The sequence below is a fragment of the Miscanthus floridulus genome, chromosome 10, assembly GCF_019320115.1.
Source record: "Miscanthus floridulus cultivar M001 chromosome 10, ASM1932011v1, whole genome shotgun sequence".
NCBI lineage: Eukaryota > Viridiplantae > Streptophyta > Magnoliopsida > Poales > Poaceae > Miscanthus > Miscanthus floridulus.
In genome coordinates, this window is record NC_089589.1 from 50,634,349 (window position 1) to 50,660,856 (window position 26,508).

At 44.0% G+C, this 26,508-nt stretch overlaps 1 protein-coding gene across 2 annotated transcripts; it reads right to left on the reverse strand.

Moving 5' to 3' along the window:
* Window positions 1–1,676: 1,676 nt before the first annotated feature.
* Window positions 1,677–10,400, reverse strand: LOC136486585 (uncharacterized). 2 transcript variants are annotated; one of them, XM_066483521.1, is made up of 7 exons: window positions 9,756–10,400; window positions 4,180–9,123; window positions 3,628–4,103; window positions 3,007–3,547; window positions 2,739–2,937; window positions 2,518–2,664; window positions 1,677–2,432 (listed from the first exon to the last, which is right to left on the reverse strand). In XM_066483521.1, exons 3-7 carry the CDS (start codon window positions 3,648–3,650, stop codon window positions 2,365–2,367), a joined length of 978 nt encoding a protein of 325 aa, XP_066339618.1. In that variant the 5' UTR covers window positions 3,651–4,103; window positions 4,180–9,123; window positions 9,756–10,400; the 3' UTR covers window positions 1,677–2,364. The 2 variants fall into 2 exon arrangements, with proteins under 2 accessions (XP_066339618.1, XP_066339617.1); XM_066483520.1 differs by having other exon boundaries at window positions 4,180–10,400.
* Window positions 10,401–26,508: the final 16,108 nt, after the last annotated feature.

A 26,508-nucleotide genomic window follows, 5' to 3' on the forward strand; every position in this document is an offset into this window, starting at 1 on the left:
CTCCGACCACTCATGAGCCCGACTAGAGAATACCTTTCATCAAGTACCTAACAGATGGCAGCGGTTACACTGATCGAACAAAGAACGAACGCCTGATGCATCGCAGTAAGCAGTACCTGCTCATCGATGGCAAGCTATGGCGCAAGAACGCAAAGGAGGAAATCTTGATGAAGTGTATAAACCAGGAGGATGGCGAACATCTCTTGGACCAAATCCACTCTGTCTCCTGCGGCAACCACGCGGCCTCAAGAACGCTAGTTGGCAAGGCTTTCCGAGCAGGGTTCTATTGGTCGTCAGTAGTAGCCGACGCAAAGAAGCTAGTCTGCCACTATGAGGGTTGTCAGTTCATCGCCAAGAGAATCCACGTACCAGCACATGAGATCCAGACAATACCAGCCTCCTGGCCCTTCGCATGCTGGGGACTGGATATGATCGGGCCCTTCAAACCGGCTCTAGGGAAATTTACATGCGTCTTTGTGCTGATCGACAAATTTTCTAAGTGGATAGAATACATGCCTTTGGTACAGGCATCCTCAGAAAAGGCTATCACGTTCCTCGACCAGGTCATCCATCGTTTTTGCATACCCAACAGCATCATCACCGATCTAGGTACTTAGTTCACCGGAAACGCTTTTTGGGACTTCTGCAATAAAAAGAGCATAGTAGTAAAATACGTCTCGGTGGCATACCCTAGAGCTAATGGACAAGTCGAGCGGGCAAATGGCATGATCTTGGACGCGTTGAAGAAGAGGATGTATAGAGAAAATGACAAAGCTCTCGGAAGATGGCTCAAAGAGTTACCAGCCATGGTCTGGGGACTCAGAACTCAGCCCAGTCGTAACATCGGCGTCTCGCCATACTTTATGGTTTACGGCGCTGAGGCAGTCCTCCCTGTAGATATAGCTTTTAGATCAGCACGGGTAGAGAACTTCGACGAAGGCAAGGTCAATGAAGTATGGGAACTAGAAGTGAATAGCGCAGAAGAGAAGCGGCTCGATTCTTGTGTACGTACGACCAAATACCTTGCTGTTTTGCGTAGGTACTACAACAAGAACGTTAAAGAGCGGTTCTTCATGGTCGGGGACCTAGTCCTGAAGTGGAAGACGAACCAGGCTGGTGTCCATAAACTCGCAACCCCATGGGAGGGTCCCTTCATGATCAAGGAAGTCACATGACCAACGTCTTACAGGTTAGCTCACCTGGATGGTACTGACATACCAAACTCGTGGCACATCGACAAGCTTAGATGTTTCTATGCTTAACTACTGAGATATGTACTCCTCTTGTACCTTCGATTTACTTCAATAAAGCTATTATGATTTCTCCGACCACTCTAATGTGTCACTTCGAATTTTATGGTTATTCTAACTTAGCTAGTAAAAGCCGACCACCACTCCTTCTACATTTTTGGAGCAGGCCCTGTCTCCGGTTCCTCCCAACACATGCATGGGATCCGCTCTCTACGTTACGGGTGATTGGCAGGTCCCCCTTGGTTTGACTTGTCCACGTCTACGTGTGCACAGGTCACGCACCTCACACTCCAACCACATGGCAAACTAGGGCCGCACAAACTTTTTGGGATGATGTGTCGAGCAAAATGGTACAACTAAACAGAACGTTAACATGTTCTCACTTAGTTACACCAACATAAGTTTCAAGCTTAAAAACGTTTTATACAAAGCAAACAAGCTTATAATGATATACAGTTACATTATTACAAGCTTGCCTGAAGAGGCCCAAGTTTACAATAACACAACTATGCCCTCCTTCTACAGCTCTAAGCCTATTACATTGGCTGGTCGGGGCATGCGGCACCTACTGCTCGCTGCTTCTGATATCCTACTCGGGTCTCAGGGACTCTTGTGCTAGTCGAGCTGAAGGGGATGGCCCCACCGATGCCTGGCTGGTCGAGACCGTAGGCTTCGACGGTTGGCTTGCAACTGATGGTGTTTCCAGCTGACTTGTCGATGGCATCCCCTGTACAGGTGCTGTCCCACCTCCACACAGGTTAATGTCGCCAATTATCTTTGACGACGGGTCCAGCTAGGCCATCCGAAGCTCCTCCGCCTTGTCTAGGTCTACCTCCTTCGGGTATCCAGCCTCCAGGTGTTTGAGATCGATCAGGGGGTAGTGGGCACGCACCATGCTTAGCACATGGGCACCTGTGTACTCACCCGCCTCCTTCACGAACTCTTGGAACCATCCCCATGCTTGTCTGCATCTTTTGACCAGTCCGGGCTAGGGCGTCCTTGGCTCTTCCTCTATGAGCGCCGGGTCAATAAGGTCGAGGACGGGCAAAATGCCAGTTGCCACTTCCTGGCACCGGTTCTTCCATGTGTCCTGATCCTCGGTGGCCTCGAGGCATCATGCTTTCCAGCCGTCACGCTCTTTGATCATGGCTTCTAGATGCCTCTTGGCATTGACTTTTAAAACTGCACAATGTACAAGACATCAAATGTAATGGCACGACAAGATAAGGCGGGCAACAGAATGAGAAAGGTGGTCTGGAATACTTACTTTTCAGTTCCTCCTTCATTTTGGTGGTGTGGTCCTGGAGTTGAGACTGGTTGCGCGCTAGTTTCTCGTTGTCCTCCTTCAGATGACCACACTCTGCGGTCACGCGGCTATTCTCCTCTTGGAGGCGGGTTACTTTAGCTTCTAAGCCTGCATTACAGCTGTCACTAACAACAACGCAACAAAACGTGTCATACACTTGTTGTGATAAAATGACAACTTACTTGTTTTTTCCCGCTCTTTGTTATTGAGCTGGCCGACCAGGTTCTGGTTCTGTGCCTCTCGCTCTGTCCTCTCCTGGTCGGCAGCTTCAAGTTGGCGGCGCAAGCGTTCCACCTCGGCCGCCGGTTCTCTATTGTTCACCGTGATTCCCTCAATCTGGTCGAAGCACCTCTTTCGGTACTTTGCGGTCTTCATCAAGTCCTGCATATAAACAAGCTAAGTCTGACAGTTCAACTACATAACAAGGTCAAGTGGTCAAGCCAAAGATACCTGGACTTCTATCACCAGACGCTTTGCCGCTCGTTCAACTTTTAGGGTCTCTTCGACCTCTGGGATTTCTTCGTGCATAACCCACTCGTCGTTCCGCCAGCGCGACACATATACATGTTGTCGTTTATCTTGGGGACAGCCCATGATTTCTTCTACTTCGTCCTCTTTGGCCTCTTGTTCAGGGGGCAGCGCTGGTTTGGAGTCTGCAGTCTTCGCGACCACTATGGCTTTCCCACGAGCCGTAGCATCGGCTAGCGTGCTCTGTGCCAACTTCGGTTGCTGCTCCTCGGCTTGGTCTGGTTCCCTTGGCACCAAGGTATCTGCTTCAGTAGGGTTAGTGCTCGGAGCACTTGTACTTTGCTCGGCTGTCTTCTCGACCAGCTGCTCGGGGACTGATGTCTGGCTGCTCATCTGCTGAGGTTCTGGCGGAATTTCTTCTATAGGTTCCTCCACAACTAGCTGTTGAGCAGTTCTTTCCGCCAGTACTAGCGAAGCCGTGCCACACCCGGCTAGCTGGTCGGGATTTTCGGTGGACGCCGACCTTATATACCAGAGAAAAGTTCAGAAGACAATAGTATTCAATACAAATTATAAGCTTACATCAAAGTTACAGATACTTACAGCTTGGAAGCATGGAATGCCATGGCGAAGGAGCGTCTCTTCGATCACGCCTGCTCCACGTGCTCGGTGGGATACACCGGGTCTTTTTCCATGAACGGTACTGGCGCCAGGGTTTGGTGCTCAACACCTCCCCCGCTTGTCGTCTACGTTGCAGTGGTCGGTGATGCGATCACTGCTGGCATAGAGGAGCCACCCTGCTCTATCGACCCCATTTGCCTCCTCTTTCGAGGGACGAGTCGGAAGATGTCTGCATCCTCTGTTTCATCGTCTGAAAGGGGGAAGATGGCCTGGCGACGTTTGTTGGCAGCCGGTCGCTTGCCAGCAGCCCTGGCCGTTGCATCCTCCCCAACCCCGAGTACCGCCCAGTCGACGTCTTCGGTCCTAGCACTGGTCTGGGCGGTTGAGCCGGCAATTTGCGGCCAATCCACACCAAGGGGTGGAGACACGAACACTACTGCCCGGTCATGACCATTACTCTAGGAAACATAAAGGAGACAACAGTCAATTTCTTGTTACAACATAATTCTACAGGTACAAGGAAGCATCATTTACCTTTGGGGGAGGTCGGGCCAGCTTGAAGGCGTGCTCGATGTCGTTTAACCTGACATAATTGGGATCGGCTAGGTTGAATAGCTCCCCAATCCTGGCCTTTACTTCTATCTTGTCGAGCGCCTCTTTTCTAGTCCTCGTCGGATCTGCGCTCCCATGGTACTCGAAGCCAGGATGAACCCTCTTCTGGTAGGGCTGGATCCTTCGGCTGATGAAGTTCCCGACCACGCTTGGACCATCCAGCTTTCCCCATGGGATCATCCCGAGTAGTTCTGCAATCTGCTCCAAGTGCTCGGGCTTCTCCGACCAGCTATTCTTCTTCTCCGGAATCAACCCCACGTCGCACAGGGTGATTGTGTTTGGCTCTTCGTGGATGTAGAACCACTTCTTGTACCATTCGTCCAGCGAGGTGTTCCAGGGGCAGTGCAAGTGCTAGGCCTTCATACTGTCACACATATTGAGGTAGACGCCTTCGGCTATTTTAGAGCCGCCACTCCCTTTCTTCCACAGACAAAACAGATGGCGAAAGAGGCCGGAATGGGGCTGGAAGCCACCATAGGCCTCGCAAAGATGGATGAAGGTGGAGACAAGAATAATTGAGTTGGGATGCAGATTACAAATCCCAATCTCATAATACAAGCAGAGACCCTGAAGGAAAGGGTGCACTAGAACCCCAAAACCCCGCTTGAAGAAATCCTCAAAAACCACAATCTCACCTGGTTGTGGATCGGGGAAGCTTTCTCCTTTCGGCGCATGCCATCCCACGAGTGCCTTGTTGTGGAGCACTCCCATGGCGATGAGGTCTTCGATGGCCTGCTCATTGCTCCTTGACTTCCACCACTCCTTCGCCATGACTCCGCCTTTCTTCTAGGCGTCTCTCTTCGCCATTAATCTATCCTTACAAAGGGGATGGATGCGGTGGCGGGGGGATTGGTGATGATTTTCGAAGGAATAGGGTTCGGCAAGAGGAAGAAGAAGGTTGCGGCGACGAATGACAATGGGGATTGGTAAAAAGTAACTTACTAGTTCTATATTATAAATAACCAAGAGCTCCGTCATTTTGTCCACCCGAGATTCTTGGGAGACGTGCGCATGCGCCACAGACGGTTATTTTCACAACCTCGAGATCTACGCCAATAAACGCGCCTCTTCATTTCCAGTGTACGTGCCTCTTCATTGATAATATGAGAGGGCCCACACTGACGCACCTCCATATAGGCGCCAAGCGACTGTTTGCCAGAGAGAGTAAGAAGGCAGAGTGATGTGTTATATCCGTCTGCTTTTTTGACTAGACGTGGCAGATTGGACTTGACAGAGTAAGGAGATAAATAAATACACCAAATAATAATACAAGCGGCGTTCGTTTTTTTTTCGCTGCATGTCTTGTGCTCAATGATGGACCAGACCACTGTCGCGCTCGGGGATTGCCTAGACCACTGTCGTGCTCAGGGACTGCTTTGACCACTGCCGTGCTTGGGGACTGCTCCGACCACTGTCGTGTTCAGGGACTGCTCTGGCTACTAATGTGCTTGGGGACTGTCTCGACCACTGCTCGGAGATCGCTTTCCTCGGCTACATGTGATTTGTACTCACATACAGTTGAGAGACATTTATTTAGACCTTGCTACAAGGCTCATACTTCACCTTCCAGCTAGCTCAGGGACTACATCGGTACAATGCACCTGCCGGTGCATCTCGTATCGCCTGCACGACGATTGGATTCTTAACTTCAATGGAAATTCTTTTTTATACCCTGGCACCATGTGCCTGCGTCACCTACTACCAGGCTCGGGGACTAAGTGGGCACACTTCACCTTGTGGTGAATGTGTTTGTTTAATCGACCCTTATGTTTTGACTGATTGTAAGGATTACTATCGTGCTTGGGGACTGTCCCGACCACTGCTCGGAGATTGTTCTTCTCGGCTACATGTGATTTGTACTCACATATAGTTGAGAGACATTTATTTAGACCTTGCTACAAGGCTCATACTTTGCTTTCTGGCAAGCTCGGGGACTACATCGGTGCGATGCGCCTGCCGGTGCATCTCGTATTGCTTGTATGACAATTGGGTTCTCAACTTAACTGGGAATTCTTTTCAGACCCTGGCACCACGTGCCTACGTCACCTACTACCAGGCTCGAGGACTAAGTGGGCACACTTCACCTTACGGTGAATGTGTTTGTTTTTTGACCCCTACGCCTCTGATGATCAAGGACGCTACGCTTCAAGACGCACTTACATTTCTGTTCAGAAATACAAGTGGGCACACTTTCTAGGACAGAAATCTTTTTCTTTTTTCTTAGGAGCACCATACATTCTTCGGACAACCTACTTCTCTAGCGACAACGGTGGTCAGAGATGTCAAGGACTCAAGCCTTACTTGTCGGAGAAGGTTAAAATGGCATGTCGCAGCATAATACATGGTGCTCGGGGACTAGCTGTGGGGGTATTAACCCCTATACCCTTACGGCTAAGCTTGGGCCGGCCCAAATCGGTGGGTTCGGTCCACCAAAAGACAACGTGCGGCCCGGCCAACCTGATCGGAGTCCCGTCCAAGGAGTCAAGGCGGATTTGGCGATCAATCAAGATCCTGGTCGGTTAGAATAGGAATCCTTATTCGGCCACATATGGCAATTGTAACTGGCTAGGATTAGTTTCCAGATCTGTAACCCTGCCCCCCGGACTATATAAGGCGGGCAGGGGACCCCTCTAAAAAACATCTCTCATTGACATACAGCAATACAAATCAGACGCAAGACATAGGTATTACGCCTTCTTGGCGGCCGAACCTGGATAAAACCTTGTATCTGTCTTGCATCACCGTCTTGTTTGTAGCTTGCGCATCTGTCTGCTAACAATCTACTACCTTGGGCATACCCCTAGGTAGACTGCCGACCATATTTCGTCGACAATGAAGTTATAGCGGACACTACCCCACTTAACAAGAGTTTTACTTATCTTCGAAATGTTATCTTCAGGGCCTCCATTGGAGCACAAGGATGGAGACGGCACACAAACAACACACCAAACAAGACAAGCAAGCAACACAACATCAACGCTACATGTGCTTGTGTTCAAATGGTGGGCATCCTAAAGAGTGGATTATAGATGATGAAGGCCATCGAGATTTTGAACAAGCTAAGATCAGAAAATTTAATAAAGCAAAAAAAAATCAAGGTGATAAGAAAAAATGGCTCAAAGGAAGCTATAAGGAGAAGGAAAGTAAGATAAGGATGAGAAATAGTTAAATCAATTGGTCAAGGTGGTGAAAAATAATTTTATAGTAAAAATAAGTTTTTGAAGACGACCAGTGGTATCTAGGCATACATCCTATAGTCAACCTGGCTTTGATACCAATTTGTCACACCCAATTTTAAGGACAAAATCGGATGCATAATCCTATGTGTGCCCAGGAATCAGTCACACACATAAGACGACAAATTACAATAGTATCAAGAGACAAAGCTTTACTATTTAACGAACAACAACATACATAGGGACAAATATTTATCAGAGTAGCGGAAATACACATTCTAATCTTTAGGTGAAGCCTCCAAACACCACACGGACGATTGAAGGGTGTTCATACGCCTAGCACTCCTAAAAAACTTAACCAAGCTCCATGTTCTGTTACCCATCTAGGATTTTTGTCAAGAAGTGAAAAGTAAAGCAAGCATAAGTACATATCGTGCTCAACAAATATAACATGGGGTTCATGAGGCTCAAAAGGCTGACACTGGTTTACTGCGATTAGCTTTTAGTGAGTCATAATTTTAGCAATTGAGTAGCAACAAGTTTAGTATAAGCCCATATGAACGCATGATCATGTAAACAAGAATAATGTATAGCAATAACAATAATCATTAGTGTTCATCTATTCTATAAGGGTCCAAGGCCGCTCATGTCCATGAGCACGACTGATATACCTGTTTTACACTCTGCAGAGGTTGTATACTTTAACCATGAGCCGTGATTTACCTTTTTGCCCAAGGCGGCCAACCTCTTGACCCACTACCAATGAAGGTTGGCAGGGTTCACTATGAAGCCTTTCAAAGGTTTGTCTAATAAGTTAGTAGCCGCTAGGTTTCCATGACAAGTAGATGTAGGGCCCCCCTTTCGAATGGCACACTCACGCAGAAGTACTCATTAGAACAGAGGCCGCACTATACCCATCGTGTCACGCCCCTTTTGTGCCTTTCGGTAACCACTAACAAGCTAGAAAAGGTCCTCATACTTGACTAAAGCCAGAGCCATATAGCACTCACGGTTGTACTATAAGTTCCGGGTTATCACTTATAGATAAGTACTTAGGGAGATAAATTAAAGCATTTAGAAAGTAGCCAAATACTCCAGCACCCTTCTATCCATGTTGCTAAAAAGCATATGTTATTGTTTATTGCATATACCATTAGTCAAGTTACAGATCACGGTCTTTTAATTGAGCACTAGCAGAAATACTACCCAATGCATGATCCCATGGCTGACAAGGCACAAGTACAAAGCTAGGAAATTCTTATTGGTAATCAAGGTAGACATATGCAATATGAATTAAGTGATTAAAGGTGAATAGGTAACAAGGATGATCCCATGCTATACTTGCCTTTACACTTGCTTTCCACTCAAGACAACTGCTCATAGAAATTCTTCAATCTTCTTTTCTACAGCTTTTAGCCTCTAGCGCTTACATACGACTCTCTTCTACTCCTAGCAAACACCAAGCATAGAGAAACATACAAACAAGAAATAAAAAGCAACTAACAACAGTACATCAATCATAGCAAAAGCTTTAAAAACAACATTCTAAAAGAGGGCTCGTTGCTACGATCGCATGAGCACTAGAACCACTAAAGACGGAGCTACGATTTAAAAGAAACGACTACTGAGACTTATATATTATATAAAAGAAAAAGTCTATATGCTTGATTTATTTTAATTGAGCCAAACCCTGTGAAAAGTTATTAAGACCATATTAGTCAAAACATAATTTAATACAAGAGCCGGGTTAGAACTACTCATATTTTATTTCCAAATGATCATATATCATTTAAGTCATTTAAACATCTAGTTTAGAAAACATAAAACTTGTGAGAGCTACTAACCGAATCATTATATTTCGTGTTTGAACTAAACAAAATATAATTAAAGATACATTATAGTTGGTGTTAATCAAGTTAACATTAATTTATAAAAGCCAGAGTTAAAACCCGAAGTTCTTTTTAATTTGGAAAGTGGTGTGAGTAATAGTTAACCAAATTAATATTTATGTTGAAATTCATAAACATGAGACATGCTAAACTTAGTTGTTAACACATAGATTACCTTGCTACGAACCTAACGTAATTTGAATGGGTCAAAACGGAGCTAAAACGCAAAAGATATGAACTGCTAAAGTTGGATGGTATTTCTGTAAATAAATAGAACTAAAAACAGGTTTTTAAAAAGGGTTTTGACGGTGGCCACTATTATTGAGAACTGCAGGGGCTAGATCGAAACATGCTAAGGCGCAGATGACAGTGGAATAGTTTCATTGAAATGTAGGGGCTTGATTAAAAGAAATCAGGTGACCGGGGTCTTTACCTGCTGAGGTGGAACCTTGACCGTGATGTGGTGTGCGCGGATTGGCTGGAGGGCGATGATGTGGCGTGGGCCGTGCTGACTGGGATGGAGTTGGTTGACCAACAGTCAACAGAGGATCCTGGCCACCGATCTGATGATGGACGGTGCAGGGGTGTCTCCTTCCTCTGTTCTGTTGCTACGCAAAGGAAAGGGCACTGCACGGCGGGAGCTCGCCGGCGTCGGCCGGGACGGCGTCTCCGGCCATCATGGAGCACCGGCATGTGGCGGCAGAGGGAGAGAGGCCTACGGCGAACTCATTAGTGGGGTTCATGGCGCCGGGAAGGGGCTGGATGCAGCTGCTGCTGCGAGGAGCAGAGCACGGTGGTGGTAGAGGCTCGGCAAGGTGGAAGGCGGGGTTGTGTCCACGGATCGACTAGGAGAAGTTGAGCGGCGGTTCCGCTGTGTTCTTGCGATCCCGTAGGACTTAACGGGGGCGGCGGAGATGCTCGGATGAGCGAGATCGAGGCGGCAGGGTGGAGTTCGGCAAATGAGGCAGGGGTGGCCGTTGGAGGCGCTAGAGAGGGAGAAGAAGCACCGGAAGGGGCCGAGCGGCTGCGTCAAGGTGAGAGGAGTCCACGGGCAGCTTTTATAGGGACGAGGGGCCACGGGGTTGGCTCGGTCGCGGAGCTCGGGCTCACGCCGTCAATGGCGGCCGCGATCTTGACGGGGCGCGCGGAAGAGCGGATCGCGGCGGCTACGGTTAGCGGGTAGTGAGGCAGCAGGGAGCTCGGTCTGCGTGGGTGCGAAGGACGCGGGCGCAGAGGTCTCGGTCGCGCGGAGCCTCGACCAGGTCATGGCGGAGAGGAGACCGGGCACGGGCGGGGGTAGGGGAAAGGGCCTGACATGTGGGCCCGTCCTGGCAGCAATTGTGAGGGAGAAGGGGCGCGGGACCCGGCTGTCGGTGGGACAGAGAGGTGAGGCGCGAGTGTGGGCTAGCTGGGCTGGCCCGAATCGGGAGGATGGGTTGCTCGGCCCAGGAAAAAGAGAGATGGAGCAGGAGGGAGAGGTGGGCCGGCCCGATGTGGCCCAAGAGGGAGAGGGAGAAGGATTAAATTCAAGCGGCATGAATGCAACGAAAAAAATCAAATTAATTGTAGAAATTATTAGAAAAACACATTTTGCACAGTTTAAATTGCTAAAACCCTAATTAAATCTTTGAAAATTTTAGAAAAATAACAAAGGCATTAATTTTATTTAGTGAAAACTATTCACAACCAAAATACAAATTTTGGGGTGTGACAACCATGCGCTGAGCTACGAGAGGATCCGAATGACGATACTGAACAACACTGGCTCGAAGTACAATAGTGCACGTTAATTAAGACAACATTCGAGGACATCCTGCTAGTATATAATGTGAGTTCTTGTCCTCGATAGGTGGTGGTGCCACTTCTTTTGGAGTTCCACGAGGACAAAACAAGGGAAGAACAACCCGCTGCCTCCACGGGGACTTCTTTGACGACAAGGACATCTGATCGAGAGAAAAAGAGACAGGGCCAGCACAGCAAGCACGTGGTGCAAAAAGAGGTGCATGCGATACACTAGGTGGGGAGGAAGGGAGAGCCCTTGGAGCCAACTAGCGTCCTCGACACATTCAGCAACACATGTGGTGTGGTAGTCAAGGAGAAGGTGGATATCACATACAACCATTGGAAGTAAGTCCTAGAGCACCTCAAGGACTATGTGTGCACTACACCACAACACCGCTTCACCGTCAGACATCTGACGCTAAAAATTATATTTTGTGATGAATGATCTGACACTAAAAATAACTCAGAGACCATCTGACGCTAAATCCTCTTTTAGTGATTTAATGTCTGTCACTATAGGTATTCATATTTAGCGTTGAACCATCTGTCGCTAAACATATGTATACCGTCCCTCTGTCTATCGCTAAAAAATAAGTGGGCCCCGCCTAGCTTGAGCGCGCCACTTACATTGAGCTACCACGTCCCACTTACATCAACCTCGCGCGCATATTTTAGATGGCCCATGTGTATAGTGAAAACCCTTGCCCCAAATCCCAAATCCAGTGAAGTGATCCCGACCACTGCCCTCTCCCTCTCCCAAATCACGCCCGCCGCAAGCTCCCTCTCAAATGGCGCACGCCCAAACCTAGGTCCCTCCCCTCCGTCCCAAATCCCGCCTGCCCCACCCCACACCTCCTATCCCGCCGCCCTCTGATCCCTCCCAATCTCGCGTACCCCAGCTCAAGCCTGCCGCGCCGCCCACCCCCTGTGCGCACATTGCCCCGCGCCCCAGCCACTGCGCACGCGACGCGGCGACGTTGAATGCCCGCCCTTAGACGGAGGAAATCCAGCCCGTCTCCAGCTCCCTGACCATGCCGCCTGGAGCTCCTGCGTCCGAGGAAGCCGCGCCCACCACCTACTCCCTGACCGCACTGCCTAGAGCGCTTCGATGGAGGAAGCCCCGCCCACCCCCAGCTCCTTGACCGCGCCGCCTTGAGTGCTTCTAGACAGAGGAACACTGCAGCAGTAGCTGTAGCCTCCACCGGTGGAGCACGCAACTAGGAGCGCTTCCGGCATCTCCGCGACTCCGATTCGTGCTTCTGTTGCAGATCTATCGGTATGTCCAAATGCCCTGTCCTGCATCTTTCTTTTGGGCTGCTCCCTTGCTGTTGTAATCTGGGTACAGATTCTCTTTTGTTGCGCTAGTTTTTTTAGACTTAGATTGGCGTGTTCGGAGCTCAGATTGGAGATTGAAAATTTCCTGAATAGCACAAGAGATAGGTTAAGGAACATGCTTTATGGCTTGTGCATAAATTGGATTTGACAAGTCTAAGAGCTTTTGCCAATCTGCAGGTCTTAAATAGCGATGGTAGAGGGAAAAAACATAATAGCACATTGTGTCCTGATTAATTCTTTTAGAGGCCAAGCAGTATGCTAGAAAGAATTTAGTTTTGTGTGTTTTTTCTAATGAATCAAGTTAACCATAAGGTGACTCGTGTAATGCGAGTGAGAGCGCAACTCTACAAGTTCTGGTATTTGGGAATTTTGAAAATGATCCATTTACCCTACTTACATGATTCCCCTGCTAAGGCTATATTACTGTTAGTACAAGGAAGGCCCTTGGTGTGATTCTTGTTGATAGTAGGATTGATGTGAACTGTGCATACAATGCATGCACTCAAGGAGGACGAAGGACTAATTATGAAATAGAACTTTTGCTGCTTCTATTATCCATCTAAATTGGGATGTGCAGTCATTGTGATAGTCATTTATTATCTCTGAAATAAGTCAACAAAGCAGCCTATATAATCCCTGGACGTAGGCATGTAGATTTTAATGTGACCCATTACCCAAAACAATTTGTTTGGTGTAAATACCTGCTAGGTTGACCTAGTAAGTTTTAGTTCTTCCATTGAGCTGACCTCAGGGAGCTTCAATCCATCAGCTTTGTTTGTTTCACTCCATGTTTAAATTATCAGTTCTTTTCTTGTAAGTTCAAAACAGTGGTGTTGGTTCATCCATTATTTGCACAAAGGTACTGCATTTGTTTGCATAGTTTACATGTCCTGCATGGTGACTTCTCTAGTCAGGAGATTGATCTGGATACGTTGAATGCTTTTTCTAGAATTTCTCAGTGCAATTCTAGTTGTTCTAAGAGCATAATCCCTCATCTGTTTTTTGAAGTGTAAAATGCTTATTCCCTAGAATTCTCAGTTTACAGTGTGATTCTAATTGTTCTCGACCACTATGATGCTAAAAAGGAAAATTTTGCCTTTCCAGATGTAGTTCAATTATCTGGCATAATCTTAATACTGTTCCTTCTTCATTCTGCTAGAATACAATCGTTCATTTTTTCTATTTTTACTTTAGGTTGGAACTGGTGAGAGCTTAGTCCCCATAGACATGATGCAACCCATTCAATTATAAACACGACAACCACACCAACAAATGGTGGCCCTCCTCGCTATGCTCATGATGACCTTGTAATCTTCTTGTCTTCCTGCATTCTTTTGGTTTCATATATGTTCCTTGCTTTAAAATTTTTATGGGTGCATCATTTATGGGTGCATATTTACTAGAGTTTCGATTACTGTTAAGCACACACCAGAGGCATGTTTCTCTTAGTTGATGGGATAATTTACTGCTGAAATTTAAACTTGACTGAAAGTTAAATTGGTTAGAGGCATTTGTCACACTTAAGCGCAAATGAGGCCTAGTGCTTTAGATGATAACTCATATTGTACTTCAGTTTTACATAACTTGTCTACACTTTCTGATTCCATGGTTATAAAAGTAAAAAACTTAAGTGAAAAAAATTTAAGTCTCTTGCTTACTGTTTCTAAACAAAGGTGTCTTGACCTTTTTACTGATATTTGTACTGTTTTAAGCTGAAAAGGAGCCTGGTTGTCTAGTTAAAGAACAGTAGTATTATTTTCAGATGCCGGGCCTCATTAGCAAGCAGTATTATTTTTAGATGCCGGGCCTCATTAGCAAGCAGAAGCTGTTTAGTTAAATTGAATCGGTTGGGTAATGAAATTTAGAGCACAAGCATCTTCCTTTTTTTCTCAGAGCACAAGCATCTGATGCTCACATGTATGGGTACAAGACTAGTTAAGCAGCAAGGTCCTAATATCTAATGTAACCATTTAGCTGACTTAAGTCCTAATATCTAATGTCAGACATGTAACCATGATACACTTGTAATATATTTTCTGCACCCTGACTTTTGGGATTAATCTATAGATGCTCATCCCTGTGTTGTGGTGTGGGAAAAAACACGCCCAAAAGTTTACTTGAACAAGTACGTACTATTATACTTGCTTCTTGCTACAGCTAGTGACAACCATTCTGTGGCTCCTGTGACGGCTCGTGGCTCCTGTTGTTGTCTTGCAGGTCCGCGCGTTCACCTCTAAGGCTGATAAGTAGATATCCCGACACCCCAGACATTGGAACGCTGCATGATAATTTCACGAAAGAGGCTGGGACCTTCTCTCTTCAATCTGACTTTTTATCTCTTTATTTTCCATCTAAAACTTTTGTGGAAAGTTCTATTTTTATTTTGTGAGAAATCGTCGTAATCTTTTAGGCAAAATGTTACATTTTTCCAAATTTTGCAGGTATGCAGTTGAGACTTTTACAGACTGTAAATACCTGGGAACAAGAATCAGAACTGATGGGACAATTGGAGAGTAAGGATTAGCTATCTAATAAATGCCTTATTATTGCCTGCAGTGTCCTTTTTATCCAAACTGATTGACTGATTTGTGCAAGTGACAAATAATGTTTGTAGCTACAAATGGATGACATACGGAGAAGCTAGCACGAGCAGGACTGTAATATTCTGTGTGCCTCAAACTCTAAGCATTGTGAGCTTTAATCAATTCTCTCTTTCAACCTTCGACAATTACTAGTTCCTAAAATAAAATTTGCAAATGAAGCCTATGATGAGGCTGCATGTCAGAAGTCATCTTAGTCATAACTAGTGAGGCTGGAACTACTCCAGGGATTCGGGCCATTCTTTATTTGTACTTGAATAACTCTGATAACAGGTCTCTCTAGCATAAAAAACATCGTATAGTATGGGATAAGTGGCAGCCATGACAACCTTTTTGCGGGCCCATATACATGAAAGATATGGTTAATCTTGTGGATACTGGGCTTGATATTTAAAGAATAAAATTTTTGTTCTTATTTTGAAAAGCTACATTGGTTTATTGATGCCATTTAGCTTTCAACTTCACATTATTATAGTATTATTATGTCATTCTACGTCTATTATCTTACTCATGGTTATCTATTGATGGCAGCCGTTAAGTTTTATAGCTCAAATGCCATGTGTTTGGCTTATAGTGGTAAGTCTGGGTTGCTTACTGTTGACAAACACAATGTAATATTCATGATTATTCAAGGATCTTTCCTCCTTAATTTTCCTAGTTTCTTTGTCTAGGTAGTTGGCGGAGATGATGCAAATATGCCATCAACGCCAGTTACTACTGGAGTGGAAATCATAACTTACTCCAGGCTGCTCATCCAAGTGCTCATGATGATTTTTCTCTTTTAACTATTTCAAACACTACATAAAGGGGTAAAGGCTACCATGGTATAAGTTGCTTCTCATAAACTACATGATTTTACTGAAGTGGATACCCTTATTTCTCAATGTACCTGAACTTAAGGAAATTTTGATACAACTGCATGGCAGCCATTTTCATTGTCATTAATCTGGAATGGCCTAAGTCAGATTTGTGGATGCACTCAACTATAAGTATCCCATGTCCTTTTGGTTCCCTATTTTCTTCTTATTCTTTTTCCTTGCCTATGTGCTTCAAGAGTTTGGCCCTTAGAAAGTTGGTGTGATTTCACACCTAAGCCGCACATATGTACTTATGTTATTTGTATTATGTTCCTAGATTTTATACGTGGGATGCCATGATTTCTTTATCATCCTTTGTTGAGTGGAAGTTAGATCTATCTAGAATGCAAACTGAATCTTTCGGTTCAGATTAACCTAAAATTTTTGTATCTGCATGCTTGTATGGCTGTAGACCTGACTACCTTCTAGGAGAATTAAAACTGTGTTCGATGCATTCTTGCACTTAAGATGTCAATGTCTGACAGTGAAAAAGTAACCAAGGTAATTCATTTTCACAGAGTGATCCCAAACTAATCTGAGTAGATAAATATCACTAGCAGAAAGCTAGGAACCAGCAAATAACATTTAACTCACTGCTGTAATACTACAGAAGTGATGATTTCATCTTGTTCCATCCTGACATGCTTGGGGTTTGTTGTTTATTCCTCGTTGGTTGTAGTAGATGACTATTTAACTGTAGTACGAGAAAAAACCTGTAATTTGGCTTGAGTTTCTAGAAAATGGTTGTTTACACTTGCTGATTACAAACTCATACTGTACAGTAGCTTTGCATTTTTTTTCTCCACTTGTCTAATTACATGGTGGTTATATTTTTCAGGAAGTGATGGGCACTAATCTTTGGCTTTAGTTTCTGAAAAATGGTTCTCCACATAACCTGGTGGATGTGCTCTATTGTTGGCAAGCCATTGCTTTTGGTTTTTTGAGTTCCTAGAAATGATTGTGTGCAAAAACCTTAGTATGTTAAAAACAAAATCCTAGTATTGCTTGTTGTGATGCGCATTCATGTAATCTTTTGATGCCTGACTTCAGTACGCAAACATATGGTGTGCAAGACAGATTGTATGTTACATGTATTGACCTCCATGTGATGTATGTGTTTCTGTACCATTATTGGATGGACATTAAGCTTGAAAGTGGGTTTGATATGTGCTAAATGTTTTCTAATTGTATTTTTTGGGTGTATTTATAGTGTCCTGTTGAACAATCTGTCGCTACAAATACATGGACTATTGGATGATCTATCGGTATATGCTTGATAACAGAGCATCTGTCACTAAAAACTAGCAATGGACTATCTGTCGCTATAAATATTCAAGGCAGCAGACTGTCTGTCGCTAAAAGTACTGTCTGATGATAAAGATTTTTAGCGACAGGACTTACAGTGTCTACAGAAGTCTGTCGCTATAACTTTTTAGCGTCAGATTGTCTGTCGCTGTAGCTGCTTTTAGCGTCAGATCATCCATCGCTAATCTTGGTGTTGTGGTGTAATAGTGGCAAGAGGTCAACTCTAGGTTCACGTACCAGAGGTCGCTAATGAAGACCTGTGCAAGAAGTCCATGTTGTTTGTCTGTGCCACATGGATGCTCAATGACAGCTACTTGAAGTAAGCAACCCTTCGGTGAATACAAGTTCATCACACCTCCGATGTGGGAAGCATTCGTCCGAGAAAAAACAAGCAAAGAAGCAAAAACCAAGAGCGAGAGGTTCTCCAAGCTCGCGAAGAAGAACGTGTACCACCACCACCACCTGGGCACTACAGGGTATGCCTAAGAAGAAGATCTGGGAGGAGGAAGAAAGGGCGGCAGCTGAGGCTGGACAGACGATAGAGCACGGGGGCTTCCATGAGAGGAAAAGGGACAACAGGAAGGAAAGACCAAATTCAATGAGCCACAGACCGAGGAGGCGGAGGCGAGGATACTGGCGGTAGCTGCGGCCGAGCAGAGCGAGTCGTTCAACCCTCGCAAAGAGAGGGACCAGCGGTCAGAGGCGCTGGGAACACCAAGCACCACGACAGCGTCCGAGGCATGTCCTCAAGAATGAGCTAGAAGGACGTGGAGTCGTGGTCATTTGACGCCTAGTAGAAAAACCATGTTTAGACTTCGTTTACCTACCCTTTGCATATGTCAAAACCTAATAACACGTGTACCTACCCGGTAGCTGTACAACAAGATACCGTATCGATATTTTCAATAGAAAGATAAGATTCCATATTGGCTCGTAGGTATTATCAGAGAACGTATATGATTTTAGTTTGATTTTTGTTGCTGCCATATAGTATATGCCTGTCAACGTGATAGGCACTAGATGTATACTTGCGTCGAATCATATGCTCTAGCTACCATTTGCCCCCACTTTTCCCCACGCGTCTCCTACACTTCAATTTATAATTGTGTTTTCTTAATAGATCTTTTTATCATAACCTGACCGTAGCTTAGCTGGTTGTTCTTTTATACTATGATGGAATCTGCCTATTTAATTTAAGTTTAAATAAACTGTCCACTTAACGTGATTGGTCATATTTTTCTAAATTTATTAGTCGGCTGCTATTGCAGCCTCCCCTGTTGGTGACTTCGTCAATTGCAAGATGTAACTAAGCGCCTTTTTTTTTGCATCTAGTAGTTTTTTTTCCAATAAAATATCTCATCTCAGTTTAGGGATAGTGTGTCGGTAACCTTCCAGCATCCATCCAGCTTATAGTGAGGATTTTTACACTTTGGTTCGATTGAGCCCAGTAACAATTGCAATTGCCACCAATATCGTTGGCCCTAAAAAACAGAGGTTTGTTGGAATCCTCCTTGCAAAAGGGCGGAAGTTCTCTCAGTGGGAGGTTGCCCAAGTGCTGTTTAAAAAGTATAATTTGTAATTCAAGATTGAAATGGTTGACTTCACAAACAATGAGAAATAACATTTATTCCCAGTGCATAGTTTCATGTGACCCCAAGCCACATGCGCGTGACTCAGACACACGTCGCTGCCCCTGCCCCGCCGCAACTCAGACACTTTCCAGACTCGCTTCTGACACGCTGACGTCAGTCTGATGCAAAACCAAAAAGCAAAACATTTTCTTTCGAATGCTATAACTTTTGAATGTTGCGTTCGATTTCAATTCTGTCTACCCCACTTACATATGTTTCAAATAATTTTATTTTAATAGCAATTTTGTGTAATACGTGCTAGAAGATTTATCAAAGAAGTTACTACCTTGTAATACTAAAGTTGATACTCCAAAAATATATTAAAGTTATTACATAGTATATATAAGCTTGGGGCAAATATATTAAAATGAGTTAGTACCATGTAATACTAAAGTTGCTACTCCAAAAATATACTAAAGTTGTTACATAGTATGCACATTCATTATAATAACAAAACTAGATCTCACTTGACTATGTTTCAAAGAAATTTTAATTTAGTAGCAATATATATGTAAAAATATATTAGGTGGTTTATGAAATAAGTTGCTACCATATAATACTAAACTTGCTACTCCAAAAATAAACTAAGTTTACACATGGTATGCACACCGATTGTTATCATGGGAATATGATAAATTTGTTATATAGTATTTACATAAAGGTACTAACCCCTAAAGAGAGTAACGGACCAAAACAAGACAAGCAGTAATCTAAAGGGGCAAATTATTAAAATAAATATTGCATAAGCTACCAATTAGGGAGACAAGTTATTATAAAGCACATTAAAAAGCCAGCAACACATGACTTGCTGCCAACTAAGGACATTTATTAAAAAAATGAGGGTAGCAATATTAAACACTTGCCGCCAACTGGGGTCATTTATTATAAAATGTGGGTAGCAATATAAAAAGACATGCTGTAATATGGGGCAAATTATTAAAACAAGCATCACATAAGCTACCAATTAGAGGGGCAAGTTATTATAAAACCCACTATATAAGCTGAGAAACATGACTAGCTGAAAATTAGAGGCACATTTATTAAAAAGACGAGTAGCAACCCAAAAATAAGATAAGCTGTACCCTGAGGGCAAATTATTAGATAAGGTGCTAACTTAGAGGGTAAGTTATTATACAACTAATAAGTAGGATTTAGGAATGCATTCAAACCTAAAAGGAGACTGAAAACTGAAACTAGAAAACATTAAAAAAACAAGACTGAAAACTAAAACTAGGGGGTGAATTCTTTTGTGGCAACTTATGTGTGGAAGGACTACCATTTTGTAACAACTTATACATTGTAGGTGAGGCAATTAATATGCAGGATTTAGAAAGATATTCGAACATAAAAGGGAGACTGAAATCTCAAACAAAAAAAACATGACTCAAAAATAAAACTTAAAAACTAAGAAAAAAACTTGACTAAAAACTAAAACTAAAAAACATGACTGAAAACGAAAACTAAAAAAAGAAAAAGAAAACAAGACTGAAAACTAAAACTGGAGGGTGAATACTTTTGTGTCAACTCATGTGTGCAATGGATACCCTTTTAAAACAACTTATACATTGTAGATGAGGCAACTATCGACTAAAGATGCTCGACGGTCCACCGAGGGGTATGCCCACGATGGTAGATTGATTGGTAGAAGTGCACGTAATCATAAACTAGATGGTAATAGAGACACAAGACACAAGATTTATACAGGTTCGGGCCATCAATGTGACATAAAACCCTACATCATGTGCTCTGTTGGTTTGTATTGTTGGAATACGAGATGTGGGATGGGGAGATGTCGACTAGGGGACCCCTACCCCTCCTTATATACTCTGGAGGGGTAGGGTTACAAGGAATGCATCCTAGTCGGTTATATGGTAAGATTACAATATCTATAAGAGTCCTAATAAATCATATCTTCTAGATGCCTTGCGGTGTACACCGACCAGTGTCGTGTGCCGCAAGTCTTGATCTTGTGGGCTGGACCATCCTTGACTGTGTCGCACATGTCCCTTGCCGTGGTACCTGGGGTCAGACCCCCACAGCTAGTCCCCGAGCACCTTGTATCCGCTTGGTGGTGCCGTCTTGATCAAGTCCGAGCAGTTTGACATGAAGCTGATCAGGTTAACTGGTGATCCAAGCGGTGAAAGTTATGGCCGACTAGTTAATCTGATGGTCAGGGAGTTGAAAGTGAAGACCGATCAGTTTAACTAGCCTGCCAACCTATGAGGACAGTTGCCGACCAGTCCAATCGGTTAGTAGAGCTTGGACTTAGCCAAGTGAGGCTCACCAATAGGATGTAAGGAGCTCAAGACAAAAAATTGAGAATTCTTGGTTGATGCAGTGTATACACTTAAGTGCTTATGGCGATGGTGACGACGATGTAGTCATCAGAGTAGAGCAGAGGCGTTAAGCGACGGATTTGACGTAGTCAAAACATGATGATGAAGCACCAGTACATGCACCGCAAGGTGAAGTGTACACACTGTAGTCCCCGAGCCTAAGATTAGGTGTAGAATACTCCTAGTGTCAGGGTCTTGTTGACAAATATGTAGTCCCCAGCATAGATGAGAATGCAACCAGTCCCCAACATTGCAGAGGAAACAGCTAGTTGTAGGGTCGAGATGGCGGGCTAGAGGGCGGTGAATAGACCTTTTTAAAACTTTATCGCATCGGCTAACCAAAACAAGTGCGGAATTAAAACTATCGGTCTAGCCAAGATTACACCCCTCTATGTTCTCTAGCACCTTGCAAAGATCCTAATTAAGCAACTAAGGTGCCAAGCTATCTAGAGCTCACCTATCCAATTCTAGGAGCAAAGTCACACAAACCTATGCCACTAGTATTTTGCACATCGGGGAGCTCCTACACAATTCTAGTAAGCAAAAGCACAAAGCTCCTAAGCTCACTAGCAATGCTCAATAACAAGGCAACCAATGCCAAATTAGAGAGCGCAAATACATAGCTACACAAACTAAGCAATGTGACTAACAAGGTTACACAAACCAAATTAGCCATGTAAGGGAGCTACTTCTATGCCACACAAGCAAAAAGGTAACTAGTGAGCTAAACAAGCTAACTAATTACAAGAACAACTACACAAGCACAATGTATATGAAAGTAATTACAAGTTTGTGTAAGGAGATTGCAAACCAACGGGAAGAACAATGTTGACACGGTGATTTTTCTCCTGAGGTTCACGTGCTTGCCAACACGCTACGTCCCCGTTGTGTCGACCGCTCACTTGGTGGTTCGGCGGCTAATTGGCATCACCAGCCAAGCCCGCACATCGGGCACCGCAAGAACCTACCCTAAAAGTGAGCATAGCTCGATGACACACTCAACTAGAGTTGCTCTTCGTGGCTCCCACGGGGCGAGCACAATGCTCCTCACAAAGCTCTTCTTCGGAGCACCGCATAAGCTTCTTGCGAGCTTCGACGGAGACCACCACCAAGCCGTCTAGGAGTGGCAACCTCCAAGAGTAACAAGGATCACCGGCTTGCAAGACGACCACCTAGTGCCACTCGATGCAACCTCACAATGCAATCGCACTAGAGTCACTCACTCACTCGATCGGATGAACACTATCAAGCTCAAGTTAGTTAGAGGGCTCCTAAGCACTACCACATAAGCCACCAAGGCTCTAGTGTGCTCAATTATGCTTTGCTATTAGCCAAAGGCTGACCAACACTTCTATTTATAGCTCCATGGGCTAAAATAGCTGATACCCCTTCACTGGGCAGATTTTGGGACAACCGGACATGCCAGTCGGATCGACCGGACGCACCCTGCCAGCGTCTAGTCAACGGATGGCTGCCACATCATCCCTAGCTTCAAATGCTGAGTGTCCAATCTCAACGGTTAAGTTGCGACTGGACACGCACTGCGAGGATGACCGTTTGCTGCTACGCCTGAGTCCGATCATTTCCAGTAAGGTTCTAGAGAAGCTTTTACGCGACCGGACACGTCCACTCCTGCACGACCGGACGTAGACCAGCGTCCAATCAGCTCCGCGCCCACGTGCCAACTCCAGCACCACCTACGTCACCATACGTCACCTGTGACTAGATGCACCTCTGCTCCACAACCTGACTCGCCACCACCTAAGTCCAGTCATTTCTAGAGAGCTCCCTGAGCCTATGTTTTACGACCGTATGCGTCAGGTGGGTCACGATCGGACACAGCACCTGAGTCCGGTCCTTCACCGCCTGCCACGTGTGAACACTACGTCCATGCCACTACATTAGCGTATGTCAGAGATGACCGGATGTGGCCCCTACGCGTCAGGTCACTCTTCGCACCAGTGTCCGGTCACAAGACCGAGACTGCGCGCTCTCTGCTGCCACTAGACCAGACATGCTGGTCCTACCGAGGCTAGCGTCCGGTCACTCACAGTAACCTATTTCGCATCGGTTTCTTCATCAAGTTGATACGTTTCAACTCCAACTTCTTTCTCCTTTGCAAATGTGCTAACACCACCAAGTGTACACCAACATGTGTATGTGTGTTAGCTTTTCACAAACATTTTAAGGAGTTAGCCACTCAACTTGTCATGCCACTCGATCCTAGCGATGATGCAAAGTTAGATCACTCGAGTGGCACTAGATGATCTATATGCTAACAAGTTTGCCCCTCTTGATAGTACGGCCATCTATCCTAAACCCGGTCGTCAACTTCTCTACACACCTATGACCGGTCAAATGAAATGCCCTAGGTTATACCTTTGCCTTGTGCATTCCATTCCATCTCCTCCAATGTCGATGCAACACATGCACCAACACGATTAACAATGATATGATCCACTTTATATCATCACGTGATCATATTGGTTCATTGATCTTGACTTCACTTGCTCTTCACCATTGCCTTGGTCCATCGGCACCAAGTCATCACTCAACTTGCCCTTCACATTTGCAAACGGTTCGTCGAGCCAAGTCATGTCTTGATCTTCTCTACCTTGATCACATGACTCAATGTCATGTCTCATGTGCAATGAGCTCCTTCATCATCACATGTGTGAGCTTTGCAACATCTCTAAGCCATTTTCACCTCTATGGCATATGTTGCTCACACAAATGTACCTATGGACTAATCACCTGTGTATCTCACATAAACACAATTAGTCCACATAGGGTTGTCACTCAATTACCAAAACCAAACAAGGACCTTTCAATCTCCCCCTTTTTTGATGACAACTCTACAAAGATATGGAAATTAAGCTCTTTTGGATTCATGTTGCTTGCCCAAGCAATTTTACCATGTGTAAATGATTTTGGACAAGTGCCATAAACCCAAAATGTTAGTATTAGCTACCCCTACATATGTGCTAGAGTGTTTGGTGTGAAGGTCACACATATGCAAAGATTAGAATTGTGGGAGAGTAATTACTACTAAATGATGCTAAGGTGTATAGAATAAACCTTTAAAGCGTGATACCAATCAGAATTGCACTTTTTAACACCATCCTTAGCACCATGAGTATCTAGACAACAAAAATACTAGAAACCCCGTGAGATCAACATTATAAGCAAGGTTCTAGTACCACGTGTATAAATATAAGTCTAGCTACCATCCTATGCATGCTAGTTATCAAATCATCATTCAAGTTGTACAACTAGCATACACCACACAAGCATGCATATCAAATTTAAAAACTTATGCAATGCAAGCAAGCACATGACTATGCACATATCAAATGCAACCAATCAAAGTTGATGAGCTTGCTCCCCTTGCTTGTGTGCTTCTCTTGTCAAGAATTTTGATCCTCTCACATTCTTCAATGTTGCTCCCTCTTTGTTTATGTCCATGTCCAACCTCTACTTTTTTTGTCTCAATCTCTCCCAAAGCTTTCATATCTTTGTACAATCTCTCCCCCTTTGTCATTAATTTCCATAAAAGGTGTGCTTCTTATTGATGCAATGGTTTGCATTTGGGGTAGATGGTTGAGGCTTGAATCTTAGATTTTTTATGGACATCACTTGATTGTTGGAATGACACCACTTGTAGCCCTTGAGATACCACACATAGGATCTTCGACCTTGATACCAATTTATGGGACACCTCACCCTATGTCATAGCATGGGTCATCCATTTGATAAACTTGAGCTCTTGTAGGTGAGGGATGCATTCTGCATTTGATGACCACTTAAAGTTGAGGATTACTTATGGAACCATCGTCTTGCATGATTGATACCACGTGTAGATGTGATACCACTTGAAAGAATTTTCTAGTGTAGAACCACTTGTTGGATTTATCAATAAAAACCATTTCTTGAACCTTTGATATCTTCATGAGTACCACTTATAGGATATCACTTATGAGTTGTTCTAGACACCACTTGTGAATACTTGATGATATATTTGAGTCTAGATACCACTTAAAGCAAACTAGATATCCATTTGCATTGTTGTCTTGTGCTTGTACTCTTGTTACTTATCATGAGCTTCTAAGTTGACTTGAACTAAATTGATTTGCCTAAGCTTCCAAATCCAGTTTGAATCCTCTCTAAGCTTCTTCACACTCATTTGGAGGTTATCTTATCGAGGTTGTACTTGTCACTTATTGGCAATCCAAATTAAATCAAGTACTTGGATTCACTAGCTCATGAACAAATTCATATACTAACCACTAGATCAACTAATCATTCAAGCAATAGTGGTAGGCTATGAATTTAAACATTTCATTTGTTATACATGATCCTATGAAGCATGTACTATATGCACTAATCGTATACTAGTAAGGGATGAAATGATCATGCACATTACAATGATACCTTTGCTATGTTGAAGTAGAGGATAGTCACATAGATTCCAATTTATTACTCTAATAGCAATGTGAAATCCAATTATAAGCTTGGTGAAGACCAATTATGAATAATGAAATCCATTCTTCACCCATATGATTTGAGAACCACTAATATGATCAAGTGCACTATCTTGTTGTGTTAGCTTGCTTCATCTTTTGATCAATGCTTGCATGAGAGAACTATTTGGAATACCACTTAAATTGCCATGACTAGCTCTCTTTGGGTGTTGCTTGCTTTTTTTTATCAACCCTTTTGATTGCTTTAACTAAGCATCTCAAATGTCCCTTGGATCACCACTTCTATGTTAGCCTTTCAAGTACCATACTTGGTTTACCTACACATCGGCGGTAAGCCCCTACACTAGGGAGAAGTGACCTCTCTCCAAGAACCATTCTTGACACTCACTTGAAATAACTTGATTGATTGATCCAAGTGATGGACTTAACTTGATGAGTAACCTTGATTCCTTCTTTAAGTCCTTTTCTTTCTACTTGTTTAAGTCCTTTTCTTTCTACCAAATGATTTCCAATAGTTACTAGAACTTAAACTTCATCTTCATCTTAAGTATGATCTTGATCTTCCAATTTGAGTACCAAATGTGTGCAAAGTACACTCCACAATCAAATGCCCTTGTACTCTTTGCTTGTCATGCTTCTAGATCATCTCAAAACCAAACTTAGGTGCCTCAATTACTTATAAACATGTTTCAACTTGAGGACCTTTCAATCAAAGTGACTCCAAATAAATCCAATAATTGTCACTTTTCTGGAAGATTCTGTACTCTTCAAAGAAAAATGCTTATCTCCTAAAGTACAAATCCAAATATTAGGAAATTTGGTAGAGATATGATTCACTAAGTTATCTAGTAGCTGTAAA

What these genes read in the sequence shown, in the direction of transcription:
- LOC136486585 (XM_066483521.1), bottom strand. Translation starts at nt 3,650, where the DNA reads ATGGCATTCCATGCTTCCAAGCT. An exon ending in GTCTGGTGATAGAAGTCCAG is followed by an intron (nt 2,938 to 3,006) that starts GTATCTTTGGCT and finishes GTTTATATGCAG; the next exon opens with GACTTGATGAAGACCGCAAA. An exon ending in AATGAAGGAGGAACTGAAAA is followed by an intron (nt 2,433 to 2,517) that starts GTAAGTATTCCA and finishes TACATTGTGCAG; the next exon opens with TTTTAAAAGTCAATGCCAAG.